The 23854-nt window shown below is 61.7% G+C and overlaps 1 protein-coding gene across 4 annotated transcripts; it reads left to right on the forward strand.

The window, feature by feature from the left end:
* The first annotated feature begins 737 nt into the window (after positions 1–737).
* LOC144938278 (DNA-binding protein SATB2-like) lies at positions 738–21774 on the forward strand. 4 transcript variants are annotated; one of them, XM_078866154.1, is made up of 11 exons: positions 738–987; positions 10541–10713; positions 10846–11028; positions 11315–11441; positions 12362–12485; positions 16485–16587; positions 16770–17251; positions 17796–18062; positions 18192–18365; positions 19553–19948; positions 20739–21774. In XM_078866154.1, the coding sequence occupies exons 2-11, from the start codon at positions 10545–10547 to the stop codon at positions 21693–21695; spliced, it is 2982 nt and encodes a 993-aa protein (XP_078722280.1). In that variant the 5' UTR covers positions 738–987; positions 10541–10544; the 3' UTR covers positions 21696–21774. The 4 variants fall into 4 exon arrangements, with proteins under 4 accessions (XP_078722280.1, XP_078722278.1, XP_078722279.1 ...); XM_078866152.1 differs by having other exon boundaries at positions 741–987; positions 20736–21774; XM_078866153.1 differs by lacking the exon at positions 738–987 and adding an exon at positions 1287–1306 and having other exon boundaries at positions 20736–21774.
* The last annotated feature ends 2080 nt before the right edge of the window (positions 21775–23854 follow it).

Here is a 23854-nt window from a genome sequence, read left to right on the forward strand (position 1 = left end):
CTCACACAGCCACTCTCCACCCCACTCACCAATGCACCCAGCCACTCACCAACTCACTCACCAACTCACCAAGCCACTCTCCACCCCACTCACCAATGCACCCAGCCACTCACCAACTCACTCACCAACTCACCCGCCCTCTTCCAGAGCCCCTCACCCCCTACCAGGCAAGCCCGCCCATCGACATAATTGCTCGAGCAGCAATTACACGCGGCAGACGCCACCAATCCCCATCGCCGGGAAAAGAGAAGAGGGGGACGCTGGCTCTGGCTGCGAGGATGGGTGAGGGCTGTGGGGTGTGGGAGGGTGAGGGCTGTGGGGTGTGGGAGGGGGAGGGAGGGGGTGGGGGCTGCGTGCGAGGCGCTGCTGCTGTGGTGGTGCTGGTGGTGATGATGATGATGCACGGGGCGGGGAGATCGCGTGACGACTCCAGGCGCCGCTGCTGCCCGTGTCTGGCCGCGCCCGCGAGGCACTGCAGCCTCGAGAGCAGCGGCAGGCGGCGGCTGCTGCTGCTGCTGCCGCCTTCACTCTCCAGCACCACCACCACCAGCACCACCATCAGCACCACCAGCAGCAGCACCACCACCACCATCAGCACCACCAGCAGCAGCACCACCACCACCATCAGCACCACCAGCAGCAGCACCACCACCACCATCAGCACCACCAGCAGCAGCACCACCACCACCATCAGCACCACCAGCAGCAGCACCACCACCACCAGCAGCAGCACCACCACCACCATCAGCACCACCAGCAGCAGCACCACCACCACCATCAGCACCACCAGCAGCAGCACCACCACCACCATCAGCACCACCAGCAGCAGCACCACCACCACCATCAGCACCACCAGCACCAGCACCACCATCAGCACCACCATCAGCACCACCACCACCATCAGCACCACCAGCAGCAGCGTCGGCTCGATGCTCCCTCGCGACACCACCTCGCTGGCGACATCGCCCCCCCCTCCGCCTGGAGCAGGTGAGATAACGGGGACCACCCACCACCACCACCCCCACCACTACCACCACTACCACCACCACACCACCACCCCCACCACTACCACCACCACACCACTACCACCACCACACCACCACCCCACACCACCACTACCACCACCCCACACCCCCACCACTACCACCACCACACCACCACCCCCACCACTACCACGAACCCGTGCGCTTTGTTTGGATCTGGAGTTCGGGGGCGGGTGGTGGGGCTGTCCGCCTGCGAGGTGTGACGATGTTGGTGACGATGTTGGTGATGGTTGCGGTGATGGTGCAGCAGCCTGAGAGCGATGGTGAGGGAAGCCCTCCGTGGCTGTCACTGTCCCGCGCTGATGGAGACAGTCGCAAGCGGCAGCGATGGGCAGAGAGGGCGACGGGCGCGTGGTTAGAGGGAGGAGGGAAGATAGGCTGGGATGGAATGACGGAATGGATGGATGGAGTGATTGATGGATGGGATGGAATGACGGAATGGATGGATGGAGTGATTGATGGATGGGGAGAGGGATGGAGTGATTGGTGGGGAGAGGGATGGAGTGACTGGTGGGTGGAGGAGAGGGATGGAGTGACTGGTGGGTGGGGAGAGGGATGGAGTGATTGGTGGGTGGGGAGAGGGATGGAGTGACTGGTGGGTGGAGGAGAGGGATGGAGTGATTGGTGGGGAGAGGGATGGAGTGACTGGTGGGGAGAGGGATGGAGTGATTGGTGGGTGGGGAGAGGGATGGAGTGATTGGTGGGTGGGGAGAGGGATGGAGTGACTGGTGGGGAGAGGGATGGAGTGATTGGTGGGTGGGGAGAGGGATGGAGTGACTGGTGGGTGGGGAGAGGGATGGAGTGATTGGTGGGTGGGGAAAGGGATGGAGTGATTGGTGGGTGGGGAGAGGGATGGAGTGATTGGTGGGTGGGGAGAGGGATGGAGTGATTGGTGGGTGGGGAGAGGGATGGAGTGACTGGTGGGTGGGGAGAGGGATGGAGTGACTGGTGGGTGGGGAGAGGGATGGAGTGATTGGTGGGTGGGGAGAGGGATGGAGTGATTGGTGGGTGGGGAGAGGGATGGAGTGACTGGTGGGTGGAGGAGAGGGATGGAGTGACTGGTGGGTGGGGAGAGGGATGGAGTGATTGGTGGGTGGGGAGAGGGATGGAGTGACTGGTGGGTGGAGGAGAGGGATGGAGTGATTGGTGGGGAGAGGGATGGAGTGATTGGTGGGTGGGGAGAGGGATGGAGTGATTGGTGGGTGGGGAGAGGGATGGAGTGATTGGTGGGTGGGGAGAGGGATGGAGTGATTGGTGGGTGGGGAGAGGGATGGAGTGATTGGTGGGTGGGGAGAGGGATGGAGTGACTGGTGGGTGAGGAGAGGGATGGAGTGATTGGTGGGTGGGGAGAGGGATGGAGTGATTGGTGGGTGGGGAGAGGGATGGAGTGACTGGTGGGTGAGGAGAGGGATGGAGTGATTGGTGGGTGAGGAGAGGGATGGAGTGACTGGTGGGTGGGGAGAGGGATGGAGTGATTGGTGGGTGGGGAGAGGGATGGAGTGATTGGTGGGTGGGGAGAGGGATGGAGTGATTGGTGGGTGGGGAGAGGGATGGAGTGACTGGTGGGTGGGGAGAGGGATGGAGTGATTGGTGGGTGGGGAGAGGGATGGAGTGATTGGTGGGTGGGGAGAGGGATGGAGTGATTGGTGGGTGGAGGAGAGGGATGGAGTGATTGGTGGGGAGAGGGATGGAGTGACTGGTGGGGAGAGGGATGGAGTGATTGGTGGGTGGGGAGAAAGATGGAGTGACTGGTGGGGAGAGGGATGGAGTGATTGGTGGGTGGGGAGAGGGATGGAGTGACTGGTGGGTGGGGAGAGGGATGGAGTGATTGGTGGGTGGGGAGAGGGATGGAGTGATTGGTGGGTGGGGAGAGGGATGGAGTGATTGGTGGGTGGGGAGAGGGATGGAGTGATTGGTGGGTGGGGAGAGGGATGGAGTGATTGGTGGGTGGGGAGAGGGATGGAGTGACTGGTGGGGAGAGGGATGGAGTGATTGGTGGGTGGGGAGAGGGATGGAGTGATTGGTGGGTGGGGAGAGGGATGGAGTGATTGGTGGGTGGGGAGAGGGATGGAGTGATTGGTGGGTGGGGAGAGGGATGGAGTGACTGGTGGGTGGGGAGAGGGATGGAGTGACTGGTGGGGAGAGGGATGGAGTGACTGGTGGGTGGGGAGAGGGATGGAGTGACTGGTGGGGAGAGGGATGGAGTGATTGGTGGGTGGGGAGAGGGATGGAGTGATTGGTGGGTGGGGAGAGGGATGGAGTGATTGGTGGGTGGGGAGAGGGATGGAGTGATTGGTGGATGGGGAGAGGGATGGAGTGACTGGTGGGTGGGGAGAGGGATGGAGTGACTGGTGGGGAGAGGGATGGAGTGATTGGTGGGTGGGGAGAGGGATGGAGTGACTGGTGGGTGGGGAGAGGGATGGAGTGATTGGTGGGTGGGGAGAGGGATGGAGTGATTGGTGGGTGGGGAGAGGGATGGAGTGATTGGTGGGTGGGGAGAGGGATGGAGTGATTGGTGGGTGGGGAGAGGGATGGAGTGATTGGTGGGTGGGGAGAGGGATGGAGTGACTGGTGGGTGGGGAGAGGGATGGAGTGACTGGTGGGTGGGGAGAGGGATGGAGTGATTGGTGGGTGGGGAGAGGGATGGAGTGATTGGTGGGTGGGGAGAGGGATGGAGTGACTGGTGGGTGGAGGAGAGGGATGGAGTGACTGGTGGGTGGGAAGAGGGATGGAGTGATTGGTGGGTGGGGAGAGGGATGGAGTGACTGGTGGGTGGAGGAGAGGGATGGAGTGACTGGTGGGGAGAGGGATGGAGTGATTGGTGGGTGGGGAGAGGGATGGAGTGACTGGTGGGTGGGGAGAGGGATGGAGTGATTGGTGGGTGGGGAGAGGGATGGAGTGATTGGTGGGTGGGGAGAGGGATGGAGTGATTGGTGGGTGGGGAGAGGGATGGAGTGATTGGTGGGTGGGGAGAGGGATGGAGTGACTGGTGGGTGGAGGAGAGGGAAGGAGTGATTGGTGGGGAGAGGGATGGAGTGACTGGTGGGGAGAGGGATTGAGTGATTGGTGGGGAGAGGGATGGAGTGATTGGTGGGTGGGGAGAGGGATGGAGTGACTGGTGGGGAGAGGGATGGAGTGATTGGTGGGTGGGGAGAGGGATGGAGTGACTGGTGGGTGGGGAGAGGGATGGGGTGACTGGTGGGTGGGGAGAGGGATGGAGTGACTGGTGGGTCGGGAGAGGGATGGAGTGACTGGTGGGTGGGGAGAGGGATGGAGTGATTCGTGGGTGAGGAGAGGGATGGAGTGACTGGTGGGTGGGGAGAGGGATGGAGTGACTGGTGAGTGAGGAGAGGGATGGAGTGATTGGTGGGGAGAGGGATGGAGTGATTGGTGGGGAGAGGGATGGAGTGACTGGTGGGGAGATGGGTGGAGTGACTGGTGGGTGGATGAGAGGGATGGAGTGACTGGTGGGGAGAGGGATGGAGTGATTGGTGAGTGAGGAGAGGGATGGAGTGACTGGTGAGTGAGGAGAGGGATGGAGTGACTGGTGGGGAGAGGGATGGAGTGATTGGTGGGGAGAGGGATGGAGTGACTGGTGGAGAGAGGGGTGGAGTGACTGGTGGGTGGGGAGAGGGATGGAGTGATTGGTGGGTGGGGAGAGGGATGGAGTGATTGGTGGGTGGGGAGAGGGATGGAGTGACTGGTGGGTGGAGGAGAGGGATGGAGTGACTGGTGGGTGGGGAGAGGGATGGAGTGATTGGTGGGTGGGGAGAGGGATGGAGTGACTGGTGGGTGGAGGAGAGGGATGGAGTGATTGGTGGGGAGAGGGATGGAGTGATTGGTGGGTGGGGAGAGGGATGGAGTGATTGGTGGGTGGGGAGAGGGATGGAGTGATTGGTGGGTGGGGAGAGGGATGGAGTGATTGGTGGGTGGGGAGAGGGATGGAGTGATTGGTGGGTGGGGAGAGGGATGGAGTGACTGGTGGGTGAGGAGAGGGATGGAGTGATTGGTGGGTGGGGAGAGGGATGGAGTGATTGGTGGGTGGGGAGAGGGATGGAGTGACTGGTGGGTGAGGAGAGGGATGGAGTGATTGGTGGGTGAGGAGAGGGATGGAGTGACTGGTGGGTGGGGAGAGGGATGGAGTGATTGGTGGGTGGGGAGAGGGATGGAGTGATTGGTGGGTGGGGAGAGGGATGGAGTGATTGGTGGGTGGGGAGAGGGATGGAGTGACTGGTGGGTGGGGAGAGGGATGGAGTGATTGGTGGGTGGGGAGAGGGATGGAGTGATTGGTGGGTGGGGAGAGGGATGGAGTGATTGGTGGGTGGAGGAGAGGGATGGAGTGATTGGTGGGGAGAGGGATGGAGTGACTGGTGGGGAGAGGGATGGAGTGATTGGTGGGTGGGGAGAGGGATGGAGTGACTGGTGGGGAGAGGGATGGAGTGATTGGTGGGTGGGGAGAGGGATGGAGTGACTGGTGGGTGGGGAGAGGGATGGAGTGATTGGTGGGTGGGGAGAGGGATGGAGTGATTGGTGGGTGGGGAGAGGGATGGAGTGATTGGTGGGTGGGGAGAGGGATGGAGTGATTGGTGGGTGGGGAGAGGGATGGAGTGATTGGTGGGTGGGGAGAGGGATGGAGTGACTGGTGGGGAGAGGGATGGAGTGATTGGTGGGTGGGGAGAGGGATGGAGTGATTGGTGGGTGGGGAGAGGGATGGAGTGATTGGTGGGTGGGGAGAGGGATGGAGTGATTGGTGGGTGGGGAGAGGGATGGAGTGACTGGTGGGTGGGGAGAGGGATGGAGTGACTGGTGGGGAGAGGGATGGAGTGACTGGTGGGTGGGGAGAGGGATGGAGTGACTGGTGGGGAGAGGGATGGAGTGATTGGTGGGTGGGGAGAGGGATGGAGTGATTGGTGGGTGGGGAGAGGGATGGAGTGATTGGTGGGTGGGGAGAGGGATGGAGTGATTGGTGGATGGGGAGAGGGATGGAGTGACTGGTGGGTGGGGAGAGGGATGGAGTGACTGGTGGGGAGAGGGATGGAGTGATTGGTGGGTGGGGAGAGGGATGGAGTGACTGGTGGGTGGGGAGAGGGATGGAGTGATTGGTGGGTGGGGAGAGGGATGGAGTGATTGGTGGGTGGGGAGAGGGATGGAGTGATTGGTGGGTGGGGAGAGGGATGGAGTGATTGGTGGGTGGGGAGAGGGATGGAGTGATTGGTGGGTGGGGAGAGGGATGGAGTGACTGGTGGGTGGGGAGAGGGATGGAGTGACTGGTGGGTGGGGAGAGGGATGGAGTGATTGGTGGGTGGGGAGAGGGATGGAGTGATTGGTGGGTGGGGAGAGGGATGGAGTGACTGGTGGGTGGAGGAGAGGGATGGAGTGACTGGTGGGTGGGAAGAGGGATGGAGTGATTGGTGGGTGGGGAGAGGGATGGAGTGACTGGTGGGTGGAGGAGAGGGATGGAGTGACTGGTGGGGAGAGGGATGGAGTGATTGGTGGGTGGGGAGAGGGATGGAGTGACTGGTGGGTGGGGAGAGGGATGGAGTGATTGGTGGGTGGGGAGAGGGATGGAGTGATTGGTGGGTGGGGAGAGGGATGGAGTGATTGGTGGGTGGGGAGAGGGATGGAGTGATTGGTGGGTGGGGAGAGGGATGGAGTGACTGGTGGGTGGAGGAGAGGGAAGGAGTGATTGGTGGGGAGAGGGATGGAGTGACTGGTGGGGAGAGGGATTGAGTGATTGGTGGGGAGAGGGATGGAGTGATTGGTGGGTGGGGAGAGGGATGGAGTGACTGGTGGGGAGAGGGATGGAGTGATTGGTGGGTGGGGAGAGGGATGGAGTGACTGGTGGGTGGGGAGAGGGATGGGGTGACTGGTGGGTGGGGAGAGGGATGGAGTGACTGGTGGGTCGGGAGAGGGATGGAGTGACTGGTGGGTGGGGAGAGGGATGGAGTGATTCGTGGGTGAGGAGAGGGATGGAGTGACTGGTGGGTGGGGAGAGGGATGGAGTGACTGGTGAGTGAGGAGAGGGATGGAGTGATTGGTGGGGAGAGGGATGGAGTGATTGGTGGGGAGAGGGATGGAGTGACTGGTGGGGAGATGGGTGGAGTGACTGGTGGGTGGATGAGAGGGATGGAGTGACTGGTGGGGAGAGGGATGGAGTGATTGGTGAGTGAGGAGAGGGATGGAGTGACTGGTGAGTGAGGAGAGGGATGGAGTGACTGGTGGGGAGAGGGATGGAGTGATTGGTGGGGAGAGGGATGGAGTGACTGGTGGAGAGAGGGGTGGAGTGATTGGTGGGGAGAGGGATGGAGTGACTGGTGGGGAGAGGGATGGAGTGATTGGTGGGGAGAGGGGTGGAGTGACTGGTGGGGAGAGGGGTGGAGTGATTGGTGGGGAGAGGGATGGAGTGACTGGTGGGGAGAGGGATGGAGTGATTGGTGGGGAGAGGGATGGAGTGACTGGTGGGGAGAGGGATGGAGTGATTGGTGGAGAGAGGGATGGAGTGACTGGTGGGGAGAGGGGTGGAGTGACTGGTGGGTGGATGAGAGGGATGGAGTGACTGGTGGGGAGAGGGATGGAGTGATTGGTGGGTGGGGAGAGGGGTGGAGTGACTGGTGGGGAGAGGGATGGAGTGATTGGTGGGGAGAGGGATGGAGTGATTGGTGGGGAGAGGGATGGAGTGATTGGTGGGGAGAGGGATGGAGTGACTGGTGGGTGGATGAGAGGGATGGAGTGACTGGTGGGGAGAGGGATGGAGTGATTGGTGGGTGGGGAGAGGGGTGGAGTGATTGGTGGGTGGGGAGAGGGGTGGAGTGACTGGTGAGTGAGGAGAGGGATGGAGTGATTGGTGGGGAGAGGGATGGAGTGATTGGTGGGGAGAGGGATGGAGTGATTGGTGGGGAGAGGGGTGGAGTGACTGGTGGGTGGATGAGAGGGATGGAGTGACTGGTGGGGAGAGGGATGGAGTGATTGGTGGGTGGGGAGAGGGGTGGAGTGACTGGTGGATGAGGAAGTGAGGACAGGCGGAGGGAGGGCGAGAGGAATAGATGTAGAGATTGAAGGAGGGTTCTCGGGATGGATGAAGATGGGGGATGATGGAGGGAGTGATTGACGTGTGGAGTCATCGATTGATGGATGTGGGAAATGAGAAGGGGTGGTGTCTCTACCACCCGCGTAGCGCACCCCCCGCTCCCTCCATCGACGTAAGGCACTTCCACGAGAGTGCCGGCACGCCCATGCATCGCCCAAAACGGAACCCTGTAAACAGAACACGTGGTCTTGTGAACTTTTGGGAGGTGGGGGGCAGTGGTTTGTCCTGTTCGTCCACCACGGTGACTCTTGAACTGCCGCCACGAAGGGAGCATCACGTGCTTAACCGCCACGTCCTCTTAACCGCGATTGACATCTTAAACGCGGTCCCTTGAGGTGTGTCTGTAGGTGTATCTGTAAAGTTGTCTAGGGGTATTATGCAGGTGCGTGTGTGTGTGTTCATGCGGAACCTCCTGCCAGCGACACTTCACGTGTCTTCAAAGTGCACGTAGCCTGGCACAAGCGCCGTGGTGACTTCACCACAACTTAGTGGCGAATGTTGTTGTTGTTGTGTGGGGGAGCCGTTGTGCAGTGGTTCGCACACGAACCCGGCGGACCTGAGTTCGATTCCCGCCGTTCACCTCTCGTCTCGCCCACCTGTCCGCAAGCCACGCCCACACGTGGAGGCTCAGCCCGGGCTCCCCCCCCTCCCAATTAACCCATTAACCCATGACCGCCCCTTTCATTACACAGCGCTTCCAATTCTCGTAGAATATATGCGTATGGTTATTCGCTAAACGTTTTAAACTACTATATCTTACCAGGTAAAGCCCACTGAGAGTTACAGCCCTTTTTCAGAAGCGACCTGGCCACATGATAGCTCAACGAAGTGGCTCGTCATCACGTGGAAATGTGTAGCAGACAAACCCTCCACACGCGTGTTTACAAATGTGGAGGAAAACCCGGAGGACCCGGAGACAAATCCACGCGACCGCGGTGAGAGAGACACGCAAGCTCCACATATCCAGCTCAGGCGTCTGGCTCGGGATCAAACCCACGACCTCATGTATACCAGGCGAGGTAGTGAACATCTATTCCAGGCCGCCCCCTCCATAATTCCCCAAATCTCACAACCAGCAACAACAGGGTAGTGGAGGCAGGGACAGTTTCCAGAGCTCAGTCCTGGATGACTCCGGATGAATATGATCTCTGCTGGCCATCACTGTGACCACCACAACCACCACCACCACAACCACCACCACCACCGACTCTTCCTGCCCAGTTCCCACGCTCCGCGGCGTGCCGTCATCACCGCAGAGCTTTGCGGGCATATTTAAACTGCGATTTGTGACACCCAAAGTGAACCCCCCCCCCGAGTGAACCCACATGGCCCCGCGTCCACACACGCGGGCGGACGGAGCTCCGCATGAGCCAACGAAGCAAAAGTGCATGGGCCCCAAATAGCTCAGGGAGACCTCGCAGTCATTAACACATTAGAGGTAAACCAAAATGCCAGCTCGAATCAAATTGTAGCGGCTACAAAGTGAATGAATCTCCCTCTCGCTTCTACGTCTCGTCCTCAACTCGCTCCCCTCGGGGGTCTCCTGTCCGCTTCTCTCTCCTGCTCGCCGGGTCGTCACCGCGCCTCTGTGACTCAGCGACTCCGCTGCTCGAGTTGGGTGGCCGCGTTGCGTTTCACGACGAGAGACAAATATCGCGACTTTGCTATGAAGAAGGGCCATTGCCTGAAACGTCTCTTAGTTTATAGGGATCTGGTTTCCTCTCCGGGCAGTGTTCTTGACGAATATGCTGAGTGTGTCGCCTACAATCCTGGCACGAGGAGATGCGTATTTATGAGCGCTGGATGCTGCATTCCGGTTTACTGTCTGGGCTGTTAAACTGCGTGGAGTGGTGGCATCGTGGTTGGCGCACTGCACCACGAGCCTGGCCTATACAAGTTGTTCCCAGCCACAGTTCACCTGCAGCGAGTGATATCTCAACCCCTGGTCCATTTCATTAACCCGCACCAACCAGTGTGGTGAAGTATGGTCATACAACCCCTACTACCGACACGGCGTAGGGAGGCCTTCATCCAGCAGTGGATTGACAGAGCGCTGTCACATCACGATTGTTACATTGTGCGACGTCGGGCGACTTGCCCAGCGTCGCCTGGCGCCTCTGCGCCTGCGTGAGTTGGCAGCGCTGGCCGAGCGTGGTGGGGGGCCCATTGCCGAGACCGGCATCGCAGGAGAGGTCTCCGCGCGTCTGGTGACCACGCGGAGGAGGCTCTCGGCACAGGTCTCGGAGGGCGCCGCGTGTCTTTTGCGCGAGCAGCCGGGGCGGCATCTGGCGGAGTGGAGAGCGCGTTGGCAGCGAGGCGGCGGCGGCGGCGGCGGCGGCGGCATCGACCGCTCGGGCCGCGGTGACGTCTCGATATTGATCAGCGCCTCTCTCCGTGCCCCCGCCTGCAGCGGCATGAGCGGGCCCAGCCCCCCGCCCCGGAGTCCGGGCTCTCGCCTCGTCGGCCCCGACGGAGACCGCGAGCCGCCGCCGCCCTGCAAGGGGACGCCCCGCGCGGAGGACGTGGGCGGCGGGTGGCCGCCCCTGGGGCCGCCCCTGGCCGCGGCTCCCCGCGGGAGCTCAAGTAACGGTCCCGCACCCGCACCGTCGCACGCCGTGCCTCCCTTCCCATCCCCGTCTCCCTCTTCCCCCCTCGCCCTGCGCCCCTCGCCCTTCGCGGTTCACCCCGGGTCTCGCCCCACCCTGGACCCCGCAGGCCGCACGCTGCCGCTGCTGTGCGTGGTGGAGCGGGGCGAGTGGGCGCTGGGAGCCGAGGGCCCGGGCCCCGGCGAGCACGTGGAGTTTGCGCTGGTGCCCCGCGAGGCGCCCTTCGCTCGGCTGCCCGAGGCGGCGCTCCTCGCCCTGGGCTACTCGCCCTCCACGGCCACCCACGCCTCCGGTGAGTGGGGGGGGGGGCCCTCTGCCCGTCCTGACCCTCCCCCCCCCACACCCCGAAGGACAAAGATCCCCCGTAGTCGCGACGTGCCGTTCGGGGCGAGTGCCGTCGGCGCGGAGCGGCGCCTGTGGACGCCGGCACGGCGATGTCTAGGGCGATCGTGCCAAGACGACCGAGGCTACGACGGTGACGACGACGATGACGACGACGTCGATGACGACACGGCGCCCACGCTGCCGCCATCCTCCTCCTCGTTAACCCCCCCCCCCCTCTCGCCGTGGCGGTGCAGGGCAGCTAAGGGTGGGGGTGTGGAAGCCGCTGCCCCTGGGCTGCGTGAGCGACGCTGCCGAGGCCACCGTGGGGGAGCTGCTGCACGATGTCTTCCACGTCCTCACGCTCTACATTCGCCTGCACTGGTGGGGCTCGCGCGGGGCGCCGTCGTCTGGGCGCTTGCTTGTGTTGGGTGCTTGTGTTGGGTGCTTGTGTTGGGTGCTTGTGTTGGGTGCTTGTGTTGGGTGCTTGTGTGGGATGGTTGTGTGGGATGGTTGTGTTGGGTGCTTGTGTTGGGTGCTTGTGGTGGGTGCTTGTGTTGGGTGCCTGTGTTGGGTGCTTGTGTTGGGTGCTTATGTGGGATGGTTGTGTGGGATGGTTGTGTTTGGTGCTTGTGTTGGGTGTTTGTGTGGGATGGTTGTGTGGGATGGTTGTGTTGGGTGCTTGTGTCGGGTGCTTGTGTCGGGTGTTTGTGTGGGATGGTTGTGTTGGGTGCTTGTGTCGGGTGTTTGTGTGGGATGGTTGTGTGGGATGGTTGTGTGGGATGGTTGTGTTGGGTGCTTGTGTTGGGTGCTTGTGTGGGATGGTTGTGTGGGATGGTTGTGTTGGGTGCTTGTGTCGGGTGCTTGTGTCGGGTGGTTGCGAGCGATCGGGGCGCACCGTTGTGCGTGTGGGTGAGTGGTTACGGTGTGCGGTCGGGCGTGGTTGTGATTTGCGATTGTGCGGTTGGCGGTTAACGTGCGTGTGGTGTTTGTGTGTGGCGTGTGTGTAACCTGAAGCGGAGATGCAGAGCTGCATCGTTTGTGAATTAGCCGCGCGTGAGATGAGATCACAGCCCGTGATCGCTCGTGTTTGCCGTAGTGATGCCGCGGCCGCCGCACCGGTAATGGTCGTGGTGAGGTTTGCAACGATGGTGTGTGCAGCGATGTACGTCGAACTTCTCGCGTGCCATACGTAACCGACCGTGCTAATCGGAGGCGCCTGTGCTCACGGTGTTGCCGCTGGTGCTGGTGCTGGTGCGGCGACGGCACCGATGATGGCGGTGATGCGGTTGCCTTGGCGACAGCTGCCCGGGGCTGGAGGACCTCCCCCCGGGCCAGTGGACCCACGCCAACGTGCGCTGCGCCCTGCAGCGGCTGCTGCGGGACTCCAACCAGAGCGCCCTGGCCAAGGAGTGTCCGCTCTCCCAGGTGCTCGCGACGCGAAACGCACGCACAAAGATCCCCCGGGTAGCCTCAACGGACTGCCGGGGCAAGGGCTGTTAGCGAGCTGCTGCGGAGGCCAACGTGGCACGCGAGGGGTGGTGTGGCCAGGACTGCGTCCGACCGCCTTTGTTTCTCCAGTTGTGATGTTTACACACCGCACCAGGTACTCATTTAAGGCTGGATCGACCTAGGGGAGGGTAGTAAAGCAATGCTGCTGAAAGAGATCACCCCTGAGTAGCCGCGTGGCTGATGGGATGTGTAAACATACTAGCATAAGTACCCGGCGTTGCCCGGGTGAAAAATATATTTCTTAATAACCTTACATATATACACAGATGGGCTGCTACCCCTGCCCCCCCCCCCAGCCACGATCTCCTCGGCCGCTGTGCAGTAATATGTACGGCCTATAGTGTGGTGGGGTGTCGAGGCCTAGTACCGTGCAGAGCCTCCGGCCTCGCCTAAATTGCCCACCCGGCTGAGGCTGGGTACAGGGGCCGTTACCCCCCCCCCCCCCCGCGCTACAATAATACTGTCTAATCGCTATAATTTTATTATCTACCGAGCCTATAATAGTAATAGCACACATTGTGGTGGGGGGGGAGTGAAGAGGACGTGAAACTTTGATGAATTTACCTGAGAGTCGCGTGTTAATGCGTGCGCATATTTTTTACGGGAATTAAAAATGGCGTCCACCCCGCAGCAAATGCGTCGCTACCCGTTGCCAGGGGCAACCGCCGTGGAAAACCAAACGGACCAATCGTGTCTCGCAAATCCCTCACATTTCGTCCAATGAAACTGCGTATGGTCCGGCGACACACAGACAGACACACACACACACAGACACACACACAGACAGACAGATTTGCGATTTTATATATATAGATTTGTACGTGGAGGGACAGGTATGTGAATGAGGTGTGTCACCTGTGTGTGTGTTTATATTGTTAGTGGTGGAAGTGGTGATGGTAGGGGTGGTGGTGATGGGGGGTGGAGAGCGGTAGTGCAACGGTCAGCGACCCGAATTCGGTTCCCGCGCACGGCCAACACCAGTGACGATTATCTGAATTGGTCCTGGGCCTCTCCTAGGTTGACTCGGCCTCAAATGAGGACCTGGTGCGATGTGCAAACATCGCCACTGGGGAGACAAAGGCGGGCGGGCGTGGTGCTGGCCACCCATCCCCTGGTGTGCCGGTCCGGTCTTCATAGGTTGCTCGCTAATAGCACTTGCCTCAACAGACTGTTGAGGCTTTCTGGGGGATCTTTGTCTCTGTCTTTGATGTTGGGTCGCTAGGTTAATCTGGTTTCGCGCCGCTTTGCTGGGAGAATTATCACAGGGAAAGAGTCGTGTTCACGTGAAATAATCTGCTTCATTTCATTATCAATAATTGATAAATGCGTGACTCCGACTTGTCTCCTTGTGGTGGTGACTCGGGGAGACGAGCGAGGCTCCCGGCTTCCGCTGTGAACGTTCCGCCGTGGCTCTCTGTCGCTCCACCCGCCGTCATCGGTCTCGTTTTCACTCCTTGGATAAAAAGTCTGAGAGAGTTGCCGCTCACGTGGCAATTGGGACTGCTCATCTCCCGTTCACAGCCCTGGTGGTGGAAATTCCCCATCGCTCTGGTGGGAGGGAAGCGTGCCCATGGGACACCCACTGCCCATGGGACACCCACTGCCCATGGGACACCCACTGCCCATGGGACACCCACCGTTACCTTCCACACAAAGTGGTCATGTTCGCAAGCCAGAAGTCAACCCCCAACCAGGGATTGAACTCGCAACCTTGCGATTGCGAGCCGCTCGCTCGACCGCTGAGCCACTTGAAATATTCCAGGGCTGGGGAACCTCTTTCTTATTCGGGGTCAAAGAGAGCTCACAGATATTGTGAGTGGGAAAAGATAAAGATCCCCCGTATAGCATTAGTAGACTGTTGGGGCAAGTGCTGTAGGCGAGCAGCTCCTATGAAGGCTGGCACGGCACACGAGGGGATGGGTGGCCTACTCTACGCTTGACCGACTGTCCCCCCGGTGCTGAGGTTTAAACAGCGCACCGTGTACTCATTTTTAATGCCGAGTCGACTCGGTGGAGGCCCAGGACTAGTTCACGTAGTCGTCATTGTTGCTGGCCGTGACCGGGAATGGAAACCGTGTCGCCGGGTTGGTAGCGCAGCGCGCTAACCGTGACACTAGCGCTCCCACTGTGAGTGGGCAACCACACAGCGCACGCGCACATCTGAGCGTTTTACAACAATGATGCAAAAAAATATCGTGCGCATCAACCGGGTTTAAAGATACCCACGCAGTGACAGAAGCGACTGAGCGCGCTATCCTTAAGATGGGGGGGCGGGGGGGTATCCAAGGGGGGCCCCTGAGGCCCGTTAATGAGGAGCCGCCTCCTCTGGCTGTCGGGAAGCTGCCAGCGCCCCACGGGGTGGGGCCTCCTCCAGCACAGAGACCCATAGACTCACACAGAGACCCATAGACTCATATAGAGACCCATAGACTCACACAGAGATCCATAGACTCACACAGAGACCCATACTCACATAGAGACCCATAGACTCATATAGAGACCCATAGACTCACACAGAGACCCATAGACTCACACAGAGACCCATACTCACATAGAGACCCATAGACTCACATAGAGACCCATAGACTCACACAGAGACCCATAGACTCACGTAGAGACCCATAGACTCGCATAGACACCCATAGACTCACATAGAGACCCATAGCCTCGCATAGACACCCATAGACTCACATAGAGACCCGGGGAGGGGCGGGAGAGGAGGGGCGAGGGGGGGCGGGGGCCGCTCGAGGCCGCGTGGATTCATTTGCCCCGGGATTTGTGAATCCCCACGCCAGGTGTGCGCTAGGAACGCGGAACGGAGAATTCTGTCCGTACTTAGCTGCCGCGCACTGCACCTGGCGCCGGAGGTGTGCAGCCTTCACTGCGAATTATTCAGTCTTGCTGCTTGCTGGCTCCGAGCCCGCCCTGATGGGGAGTCGAGGGGGAGCGGAGCGAGCAGCCTCCTCCTCGCCTTGTCAAACGCGAGGCTCTTCCAATCGCAGTTGCGATGCGGATTTCTACGGCATTGAGATGCTAGGCGAGTGCACAGATGCCGTGCAGGAACATTGGTCGCGTTTTGTTCGTAGATCGAGACAATCGCTCGTAGGACTTGAACCTCGCTGGGAATGTCAACGGCACGGACCGCTGGGGGTAGGGCAACGGGCAAGAATGAGCTCGTGCCATCAGTGTCTGTGCCGTGTGCGTCCTTGTGTCCCTGCGTCTCCGTGTCCTTGTGTCTCCGTGGTCTGTGCAACGTTGCGTTTCTGTGTGCGTTGGTGCGCGGGGAAGGGGAGATGTGGGGAGCGGTGGCGCAGTGGTTAGCAGAACGCGACACGAACCCGGCGACCTGAGTTTGATTCCCAACCGAGGTCAACGACCATTCCGAGTGATAACTGAATCCTGCGAATCTGTGTGGCCGTCTAGGGGAATGTGCTATCTGCGCATTTGTTTGGCCAGATGGAGGGGGCGAAATGGGCGTGGCCTCTGTGGAGGAGGCTCATGAAAAATGCTTCCGGGTAGTGCCAGGCTATGTGCACTTGAATATACTGAGCAGATGGAGGCAGTCACCCTCCAGCAACAACGGAGGGCAGAGGAGCGACGCTCGCAACAACGAGGAGCGCGCCGGACGGCTAAAACGCAGCGAGGTGGCGCGGGTAGGGCGCACAGGTGGTGGTGCATCTGCCAGTCGTCTCGGTCAATTGACCCGTAACATCTGGGTGTGTTCCTCCTGCCAGTGAGCTTCACACAGACTTCACGAGGCACGACATTGTACCTCGCACGGCACAAGCACCGTGCTGTTTGGTGGCGAATGACGGCGACTGTCGCCTTCTCTTCCCCCCCCCCGCTCACTCACGGCGTTGCCTCCGTGTGCCGCCTCCGTGTGCCGCCTCCGTGTGCCGCCTCCGTGTGCCGCAGAGCATGATCTCGTCCATCATTAACGGCACCTACTACGCCAGCATCTCCAGCACCAAGTGCTACGAGTTCGGCCAGTGGTACAAGCAGCGCCAGGCGCTCAAAGGTGAGCGCCTGCGCGTCGACCGAGAGTGCAGGCAGTGCACGTGTGTGTATCTAAAAACTGTGTGCGTATCTATATACTGTGTGTGTGTGTATCTATATACTGCGTGTGCGTGTGTGTGTATCTATAAAGCCGAGCGTCCACTCCCTGCCCCCCCCCCCCCACTGCCCCCCCCCCCCCAACAGCGCCCTCGGACAGCGAGCCTTGCCTCCCCGGGCCGGACGAGGTCAAGGGCCCCAGCCAGGGCACCCACGCACCCAGTCGGCTATCGGAGCCGGAGGCGGCCGCTCCGGTCCCGCAACTCCCGACCACCACCGCCACCTTCCCGCTGCCGCCGGCGCCCACGGGCGGCTCGCCGGCGCGGTTCGGCACGGCGCACCAGTTCGGCACGCCGCGGTTCGTGGGCCAGCAGCAGCAGCACCAGCAGCAGGCGATGGTCGGGGCGGCGGTGGCGGTAGCCGGCGAGCGGGGGTCGCGACCTCCCGGCGAGGCGTTCGTGGGCCAGGTGACGGCGCCGCCGCACCCGCAGCTCGCCGAGGGCCTCGCCGTGAAGCAGGAGCCCGGCACGGACGTGCGGCCCGACATCTACCGGCGCGTTCGCGAGGAGCTGAAGCGCGCCAGCGTGTCGCAGGCCGTGTTCGCGCGCGTCGCCTTCAACCGCACCCAGGTGAGGGGGGCCGGGGGTGGCGGCCGCGCCCGTTCGCGAGCGGCCCGGGGTTTCGCATGCGCGGGCCGCGTGGGCGAGGATCGCGCTCGTGTCGTCGGCCAGGGCCTTGCGTATTCCCACGTCGGGCCATTGCTCGGGCGGTGCGGCAGAAATCCATCGTGCCGCACCTCGATGCTCCCACGTCTACGCTGCGCTCCCGCGCCTAACCCGCGCTGACCAGCGTGGTGAAGTATGGTCAAATAACCGCAGCAGCCTGAGCTGTGTGCGTAGGCCCTCATCTAGCGGTGGATTGACGGATGGCTCTAAGTATACATTGCCCCCTACTGGCAGACTGCGCCCATTGTGCCGCACACGCCGAGTGGCGCCGTTTGGGTTCGACCGCATCGGAGCACGGGAACGTTCGAGAGTTGCCGAGGAGTCCGTGCAAGCGTCGTGCGCCTGGAACTCCTTCCCCTCACCCGCGGCGTCTCGTTGCCGGGTCGACGGTTTGCCGCCGGTGGCGGCGCCCGTCCCCGCTCCCCTGCCTCCCTCCCCGCCGCGCCAGGGCCTGCTGTCGGAGATCCTGCGCAAGGAGGAGGAGCCGGGCACCGCGTCGCAGTCGCTGCTGGTGAACCTGCGCGCCATGCAGGGCTTCCTGGACCTGGGCGAGGCGGACCGCGACCTGCTCTACCTGCGCGAGCGCGAGCGCGCCGGCGCCACCGGGGGGGCCTGCGGGGGCGGCGCCGTGACCCTGACGGCGCCGCCGCCGCCGCCGGCCTACGCCTCGGCCGCGGCCGCCGCCGCGTGGCAGGGACGGGCCTACTCTCCGCAGGCGAGCAGCGGGCGGCGGGGCACGCGGCAATTCACTTCACCAGCGATGAGATGAAGTCCCACTGGCTGGTATAGTTTCTGGTTTATTCCGTCTCGTGATCTCCGTCGCGGTCGTGGTCTCGTGTCGCAGGCGCGAGCCCCGGAGCCGCCGCTGAAGGCGGAGGAGGGCGGCGGTGGCTGCGGCGGCGCCGGTGGCAATGGGGGGGCCGTGACCGCCGCCATCTACGACGAGATCCAGCAGGAGATGAAGCGTGCCAAGGTCTCCCAGGCGCTCTTCGCCAAGGTGGCCGTCATGAAGAGCCAGGTGAGGCAGACGCCATCCTCACCGCCATCCTCACCGCCATCCTCACCGCCGTCCTCGCCGCCATCAGTCGCAGCAGCAGCAGCAGCAGCAGCCACGGGCAGCGCGCTCTGTGGTGGGCGTCCTCCGGGCTGCCTCTCCTCCTCCCCTGGCTGCCGCTCGCTTGCTCGTCGCTCTCGGCCACGCCGGGAAAAGCCGGACGAAGCCGCTGGGTATTCTCCCCGCTGTGCGCGGTGGTCACCTCTGGCAGCCCTGAGCTAGTGGTGGAAATGCCACGTTCCTATGGCAGTGGCGACTATCTCCGTAGGGCCAACCACTGTGGATACGAACACAAGTGAAGTGGCCGGGAATATGAATGCTCATGAACACAGTGCCTGTGGTCATTTATGAAAATAAAGGCCGGGGTGTGCCTGTTTGTTGTCACGAATCACCGCTGATGTACAACACGGCGGTCCTGGCTTTATCGACCCGGGGCGGATGATGGGTCGGTGCGAGGCTGTGATTTGGATCGAGCGTCTGGACGCATCTCGGATGTCATCGCCTATCCGATGGGCCCCCAAGCGACGCGCACGTTGCGTTGTGTTGTTGTTGTTTGCGGTTATTTCGTACGCATTTATTGTATCGGTGTTTAATCCTATTTAGTGTAAAGGTTAATACCCAAGCCCAAATGTCAGCATACGGGGATCATGGGTTCTGCTGCGTCTCCCACGAGGGACCGGTTTAATTTGTATCTCGGGGTCAGCAGTGCGAGCCGGGAGCAGCTGAGAGAGAGAGAGAGAGAGCGGGGATCGCAGTGTGGGGGGCACCGCTGCGGAACAAAACTCATTTATGCAGGGACATTGGGGGAGTTGGGGGGGGCAGCCGGTGAGCGTCGAGGCCCCTCCCTCAGCTAAGCGCCACACGTGACGTCTGCGTGACGCCTGCGGTGTCGCCGGTGAGAGGAGAACGCTTCGTTCCCCAGGGCCGAGGCCTCTTCTGCCACTCGCTGGCGGCCGTGGAGACGAATGACCCCACAACTGTGGCCCTACTCGGCACCGGCTGTGATCCTAATCGTGAACTGAGCTCTCGCACTTACACTACTCGCCCAGTAAACCGCTCGCTCGTTCGCTTGCTCATGCACTCGTTTAACCAACCATCCGCTCGCTCGCCCGCCCGCCCGCTCCCTCGTCCGTGTGCCGCGTGTGCATCAGGGCTGGCTGTGCGAGCTGCTGCGCTGGAAGGAGACCCCGACGCTGGAGAACCGGACGCTCTGGGAGAACCTGGGCACCATCCAGCGCTTCCTGGCACTGCCTCGCGCCGAGCGGGACGCCGCCTACCAGGAGGAGATGGGGGCGCCGGCGCCGCCGCACCACCAGCCGCACCCCCACCTCCACCCGCACCACCACCACCACCACCACCCGCCGCTGCACCTGCACCACCAGCAGCACCTCCAGCACCACCACCACCAGCAGCAGGCGGGGCTCCCCGCCAACCACCTGCACCTGCGGCACGCGTGCCAGCCCGTGCAGCAGAGCCAGCCGTGCGGCGCTGGCGGCGGCGGCGGCGCCCAGATGGGCCCCTCCGTCTCGCTCGACGCCTCCATCCAGGTGGGCGCTCGCGAACGTCGGGGCGACCGCGTAGAGTTCGTTTGTGACGTGGCCGGGAAAGCATCACGCGAGTCTCTAGACTCCTCCCCAGGAGGATCCTGTCAAGGCTGAGGTTGCTGCTGCCACGTGGGATCTCAGTTGAGTGATTTGTCATTATTCGGCATTGGCATGATTGGCCGAGGTGGCGCCTTAATGAAAGTACGATTTACAGATAATAATTTAAGGTCGTTAAAAGGTAAAGGCGCAGGCCTGCAAGGGCTCACTCCACTGCTGGCGGAAGGGCCTCCGCTCGAGGGAGCTCTCGAAATCCCCTCTGCAGGGTCCTTGGTCTTCTCTTCCACGCTGACCAGACCTGTTGCAAGAAGTGGCCGTACCCACACTTTACCCCACCGCACGAGGCCTTAACGGTGGTGGTGGTGGTGGTGGTGTTGGAGTATTCGTGTACACTACTGGCTGCTGGAGGCGGGTGGTCGGATTGAGGAAACTCGCCACATTGTTTCAGCTGCCGCTCCAGGAGATGGAATCGAACTGGCAACCTCCGGGTTGCCGCTCCAGTGCGGTGCTACCATTACATCGCTGTGGCAGCTCCTCACCACTCAAATTACAACGTTCCATTAATTTACAATGAAACGTGCATATCGCAAATTAATTATTTACAACCCCACACTCGTGGAAACTCTTTAGAATGGTCTGCGATGCACATTGGGAACATGTAGGGAGGGGGCATCAACTGCCTCCACGTGGCACCGCGTGTGGCATCGCATGGGGGCGCGTGTCTCCCCAGCAGCAGGCCGTCAACCAGGTTCTGTCCTCGAAACCAGCGACGGCCGGCCTCGACTCTTCCTCCTCTTCGCCGACCTCCCTGCCTCCCGCCTCCTCGTGCTCCTCCTCGTCCTCGTCGTCGGCATCGTCGTCCCTGCCGACCTCCGCCATCGCGGCCGCCCCACCGAGCGAGGAGGCTCGCCCGGACGCCGAGCCCGGGGAGGCGGCGGCGGCGGCGACGGGGATCGCGGGCGAGGCGCTGGCGATCCTGCAGAGCTTCGTGCAGGACGTGGGGCCCTACCCGGACACGGAGGCCGTGCACACGCTGGCCGCGCAGCTGGGGCTGCCGCGCGCCACCGTCACGGCCTTCTTCCGCGAGCAGCGCCTGCGCGCCCGCCACCTGCGCTCGCGCGCGCAGCAGCCGCCGCACCACCGCCCCCCCCCCCGGCGTGCCGGAGCGGTGCCGGGAGGTGGCGGCGCTGGCGGCGGCGCGGTCGCCGTGCGGCGCCCGCGCCGACGAACGGGGTTGGCGCCCGTACGCGGGGGGCGCGGGGGGGGGCGCGCCGGTCGGCGCCGGCGAGGACTTTGCGGCGTTCGTCGTCAAGGGCGAGGAGATCGGCAATGGCGAGGAGGAGGAGGAGGAACCGGCGCCCGGGCTGGGCGAGGAAGGGGTCGGAGGAGACTTCTTCGCAAACCACGGCAGCGCCAGCGGTCTGGAGGGCGACCGCAAACACTTCCCCCCCGCGGGCACGCTCGACAACGGCGGCGTCCTCCTCGGCAGGAGCGCGAGGGACAGGCCGGCGCTGCTGGACGAGAGCGAGAGTGCGTGCATGTCGGAGTGACCGTCGCTCACGGCTCCGCTGGCGCCGCTGGCGACGCGGAGAGACCGGAGGTGCCGGGGGGGTTGGCGGCGCGACCGCCGAGCCCGCTCGAGCCACGCTCCGGGGAATCCCCACGCGGCACTGATTTGTATTTAATATCCTGAAAAGGGTTTATTTGTTGAAGTTTGCGTGGCTGTGAGCGAGCGCCCACCAAGCCGCCATCGGTTGGGTTGGTCGAGGCATCCCGAGCGGGGGGAGGGGTGGGGGGGGGGGGCTCCTGCCGGCCCGCGTGGAGAGCTCGCGCCGGGTGACGTCGAGAAAGGATGGCCTTCCGAGTTTGGCATCCCATCGTAGTTTATCTGGAGCGGCGCGCTGCTGGCTCGGTGGAGTTTGTAACGCGAGTTGTCGCATCAGGGTCGTCAGAACGGAGTTGGCCGGTTGCTGCGTTCTCCCCGCGCGTCCGCGTCCCCGCCTCGCCATGCGGCGCGGTGCATCGGCGCGGTGCAGCGGCGTCGCGCGATTGTTGGCATCGTCGGCCCTGGTGTAAGGAATGGAAGTGGGGCCCCCTGTTCCGTTCTCCCCTCTCCGCAGCTCGGCGCCTGAGCCCCTCTCACCCGTGGGTCCTGGTGCAGTCGCACCGCCTGCGTGCCTGACGGCTACGCCATTGGGAATAGAGTTACCCGATCCTCTGGATTATAAGGAGGAACTTTTTTTCTCTCCTGTATTCTAAAGCAACATGCGGGCGTGCGTCTCACGATCCAGAGGTCGAGCCCGGAGATTGGCCGCGGCGCCTCGAGCTGCTGCGGGGACGCGCGTGGCCCGGAGACGCGGGTGGGCGGTTTGTGTGGGGCGCGAGGCCGCCCCCCAGTGACCATTTGTACGAGTCCCCAGTCCACGGGAGGTTTTACCAAATAAACTCGTGGCTTCTGCTGCCCTGCGTGTGGCTCGGTGTTGGTGGTGAGGACGATGGTGATGATGATGATGATGGAGGTGATGTTCGTGGTGGTGGTGGTGGTGTTTTTCTTCTTGTGGTCCCCCTCTTTAAGAAGGGGGACCGCACAGACTGTAACAACTACAGGAGCATCTCACTCCTCAGTGTGCCGGGAAAGGTCCTGGAAAAGATTATTCAACATCGCCTTGCCAGGCACGCTGAGGAGAGGCTTGCGGAGCCCCAATGCGGTTTCAGGAAAGGGCGGTCCTGCACAGATGCCATATTTTCTGTCCGTCTGCTACAGCAGAGGTGTAGGGAATTCCAACAAGACCTACATCTCTGCTTTATTGACCTGGTCAAGGACTATGATACCATCAGTAGGCCTGGGCTCTGGGTTGTTCTTCGTGCTTTTGGAGTCCCTGACCCTCTGCTCACGATCATTAAGGACCTTCATGATGGTGAGCGGGCCGGGTAAAACTACGTGGCTGGGAGTCGGAGCCATTCCCTGTACACCTTGGGGTGCGACAGGGATGTCCTCTGGCTCCCACATTATTTAACATCTATTTCGATCACGTAGTTCGTGAAGCCTTTGATGACTGTACCAGAGGAATTTCCATCTGGTACAGATACAATGGGAGGCTGATCGATGCTCGGGTGCAGTCAAGGGATGGCTCCCTATTGGTCAACCATGTGATGTATGTCGATGATCTGGTAATTGCCACTCACTCAGAGGAGGAGTTGGAGGCGCTGCTGCTGAAACTGGAGTGTGCCACTAAAAGGTGGGGCCTTACCATCAGCCCCATCAAAACTAAGCACCTGCCTGGGTATTTTGTACCATCGGGCACTCCGCCGCCACGACTCCCAATCGGTGATGGGGCAGTTGTGGAGAGAGTGGAGAGTTTCCCATACCTGGGCAGTGTGCTCATGACCGGCTCCGGTTTGACAGCAGAGGTCTCACTCAGAATCAGTCGAGCGGCAATATCTTTTCATCGGTTGCGTAACGCTGTGTGGAAGCTACCTGGTCTGTCGCTCCGCACGAAGCTTCAGGTCTTCTCGGCCACGGTCATTCCCTCCCTTCTCTACGTTTGCGAAACGTGGACCCCCCCTAATGGAACATCTTCGCCGGTTAGAAACATTTAGGCTGGCCTGCCTACGATCCATCCTGGGTTTAACCTGCAGGCTGCATTGTGTGAGGAGCTCACAAATCCTTGAAAGATCCGGGCAAAGTCCCATCGGTAAGCATGCCCAGCCACCGCATGTCTAAACAGATTTTGTTCGGCCGGATCAAGGGGGCTAAACGGGCGCGGCACGGTCTAGAGAAGAGATGGAGTGAGTGGTACAGGAGGATGTGGAGCTGAGTGGACTTGCCGATGACTGGTACCAGCGGTGTCA

This window comes from Lampetra fluviatilis, chromosome 21, assembly GCF_964198595.1.
Source record: "Lampetra fluviatilis chromosome 21, kcLamFluv1.1, whole genome shotgun sequence".
In the NCBI taxonomy this organism is placed as follows: domain Eukaryota; kingdom Metazoa; phylum Chordata; class Hyperoartia; order Petromyzontiformes; family Petromyzontidae; genus Lampetra; species Lampetra fluviatilis.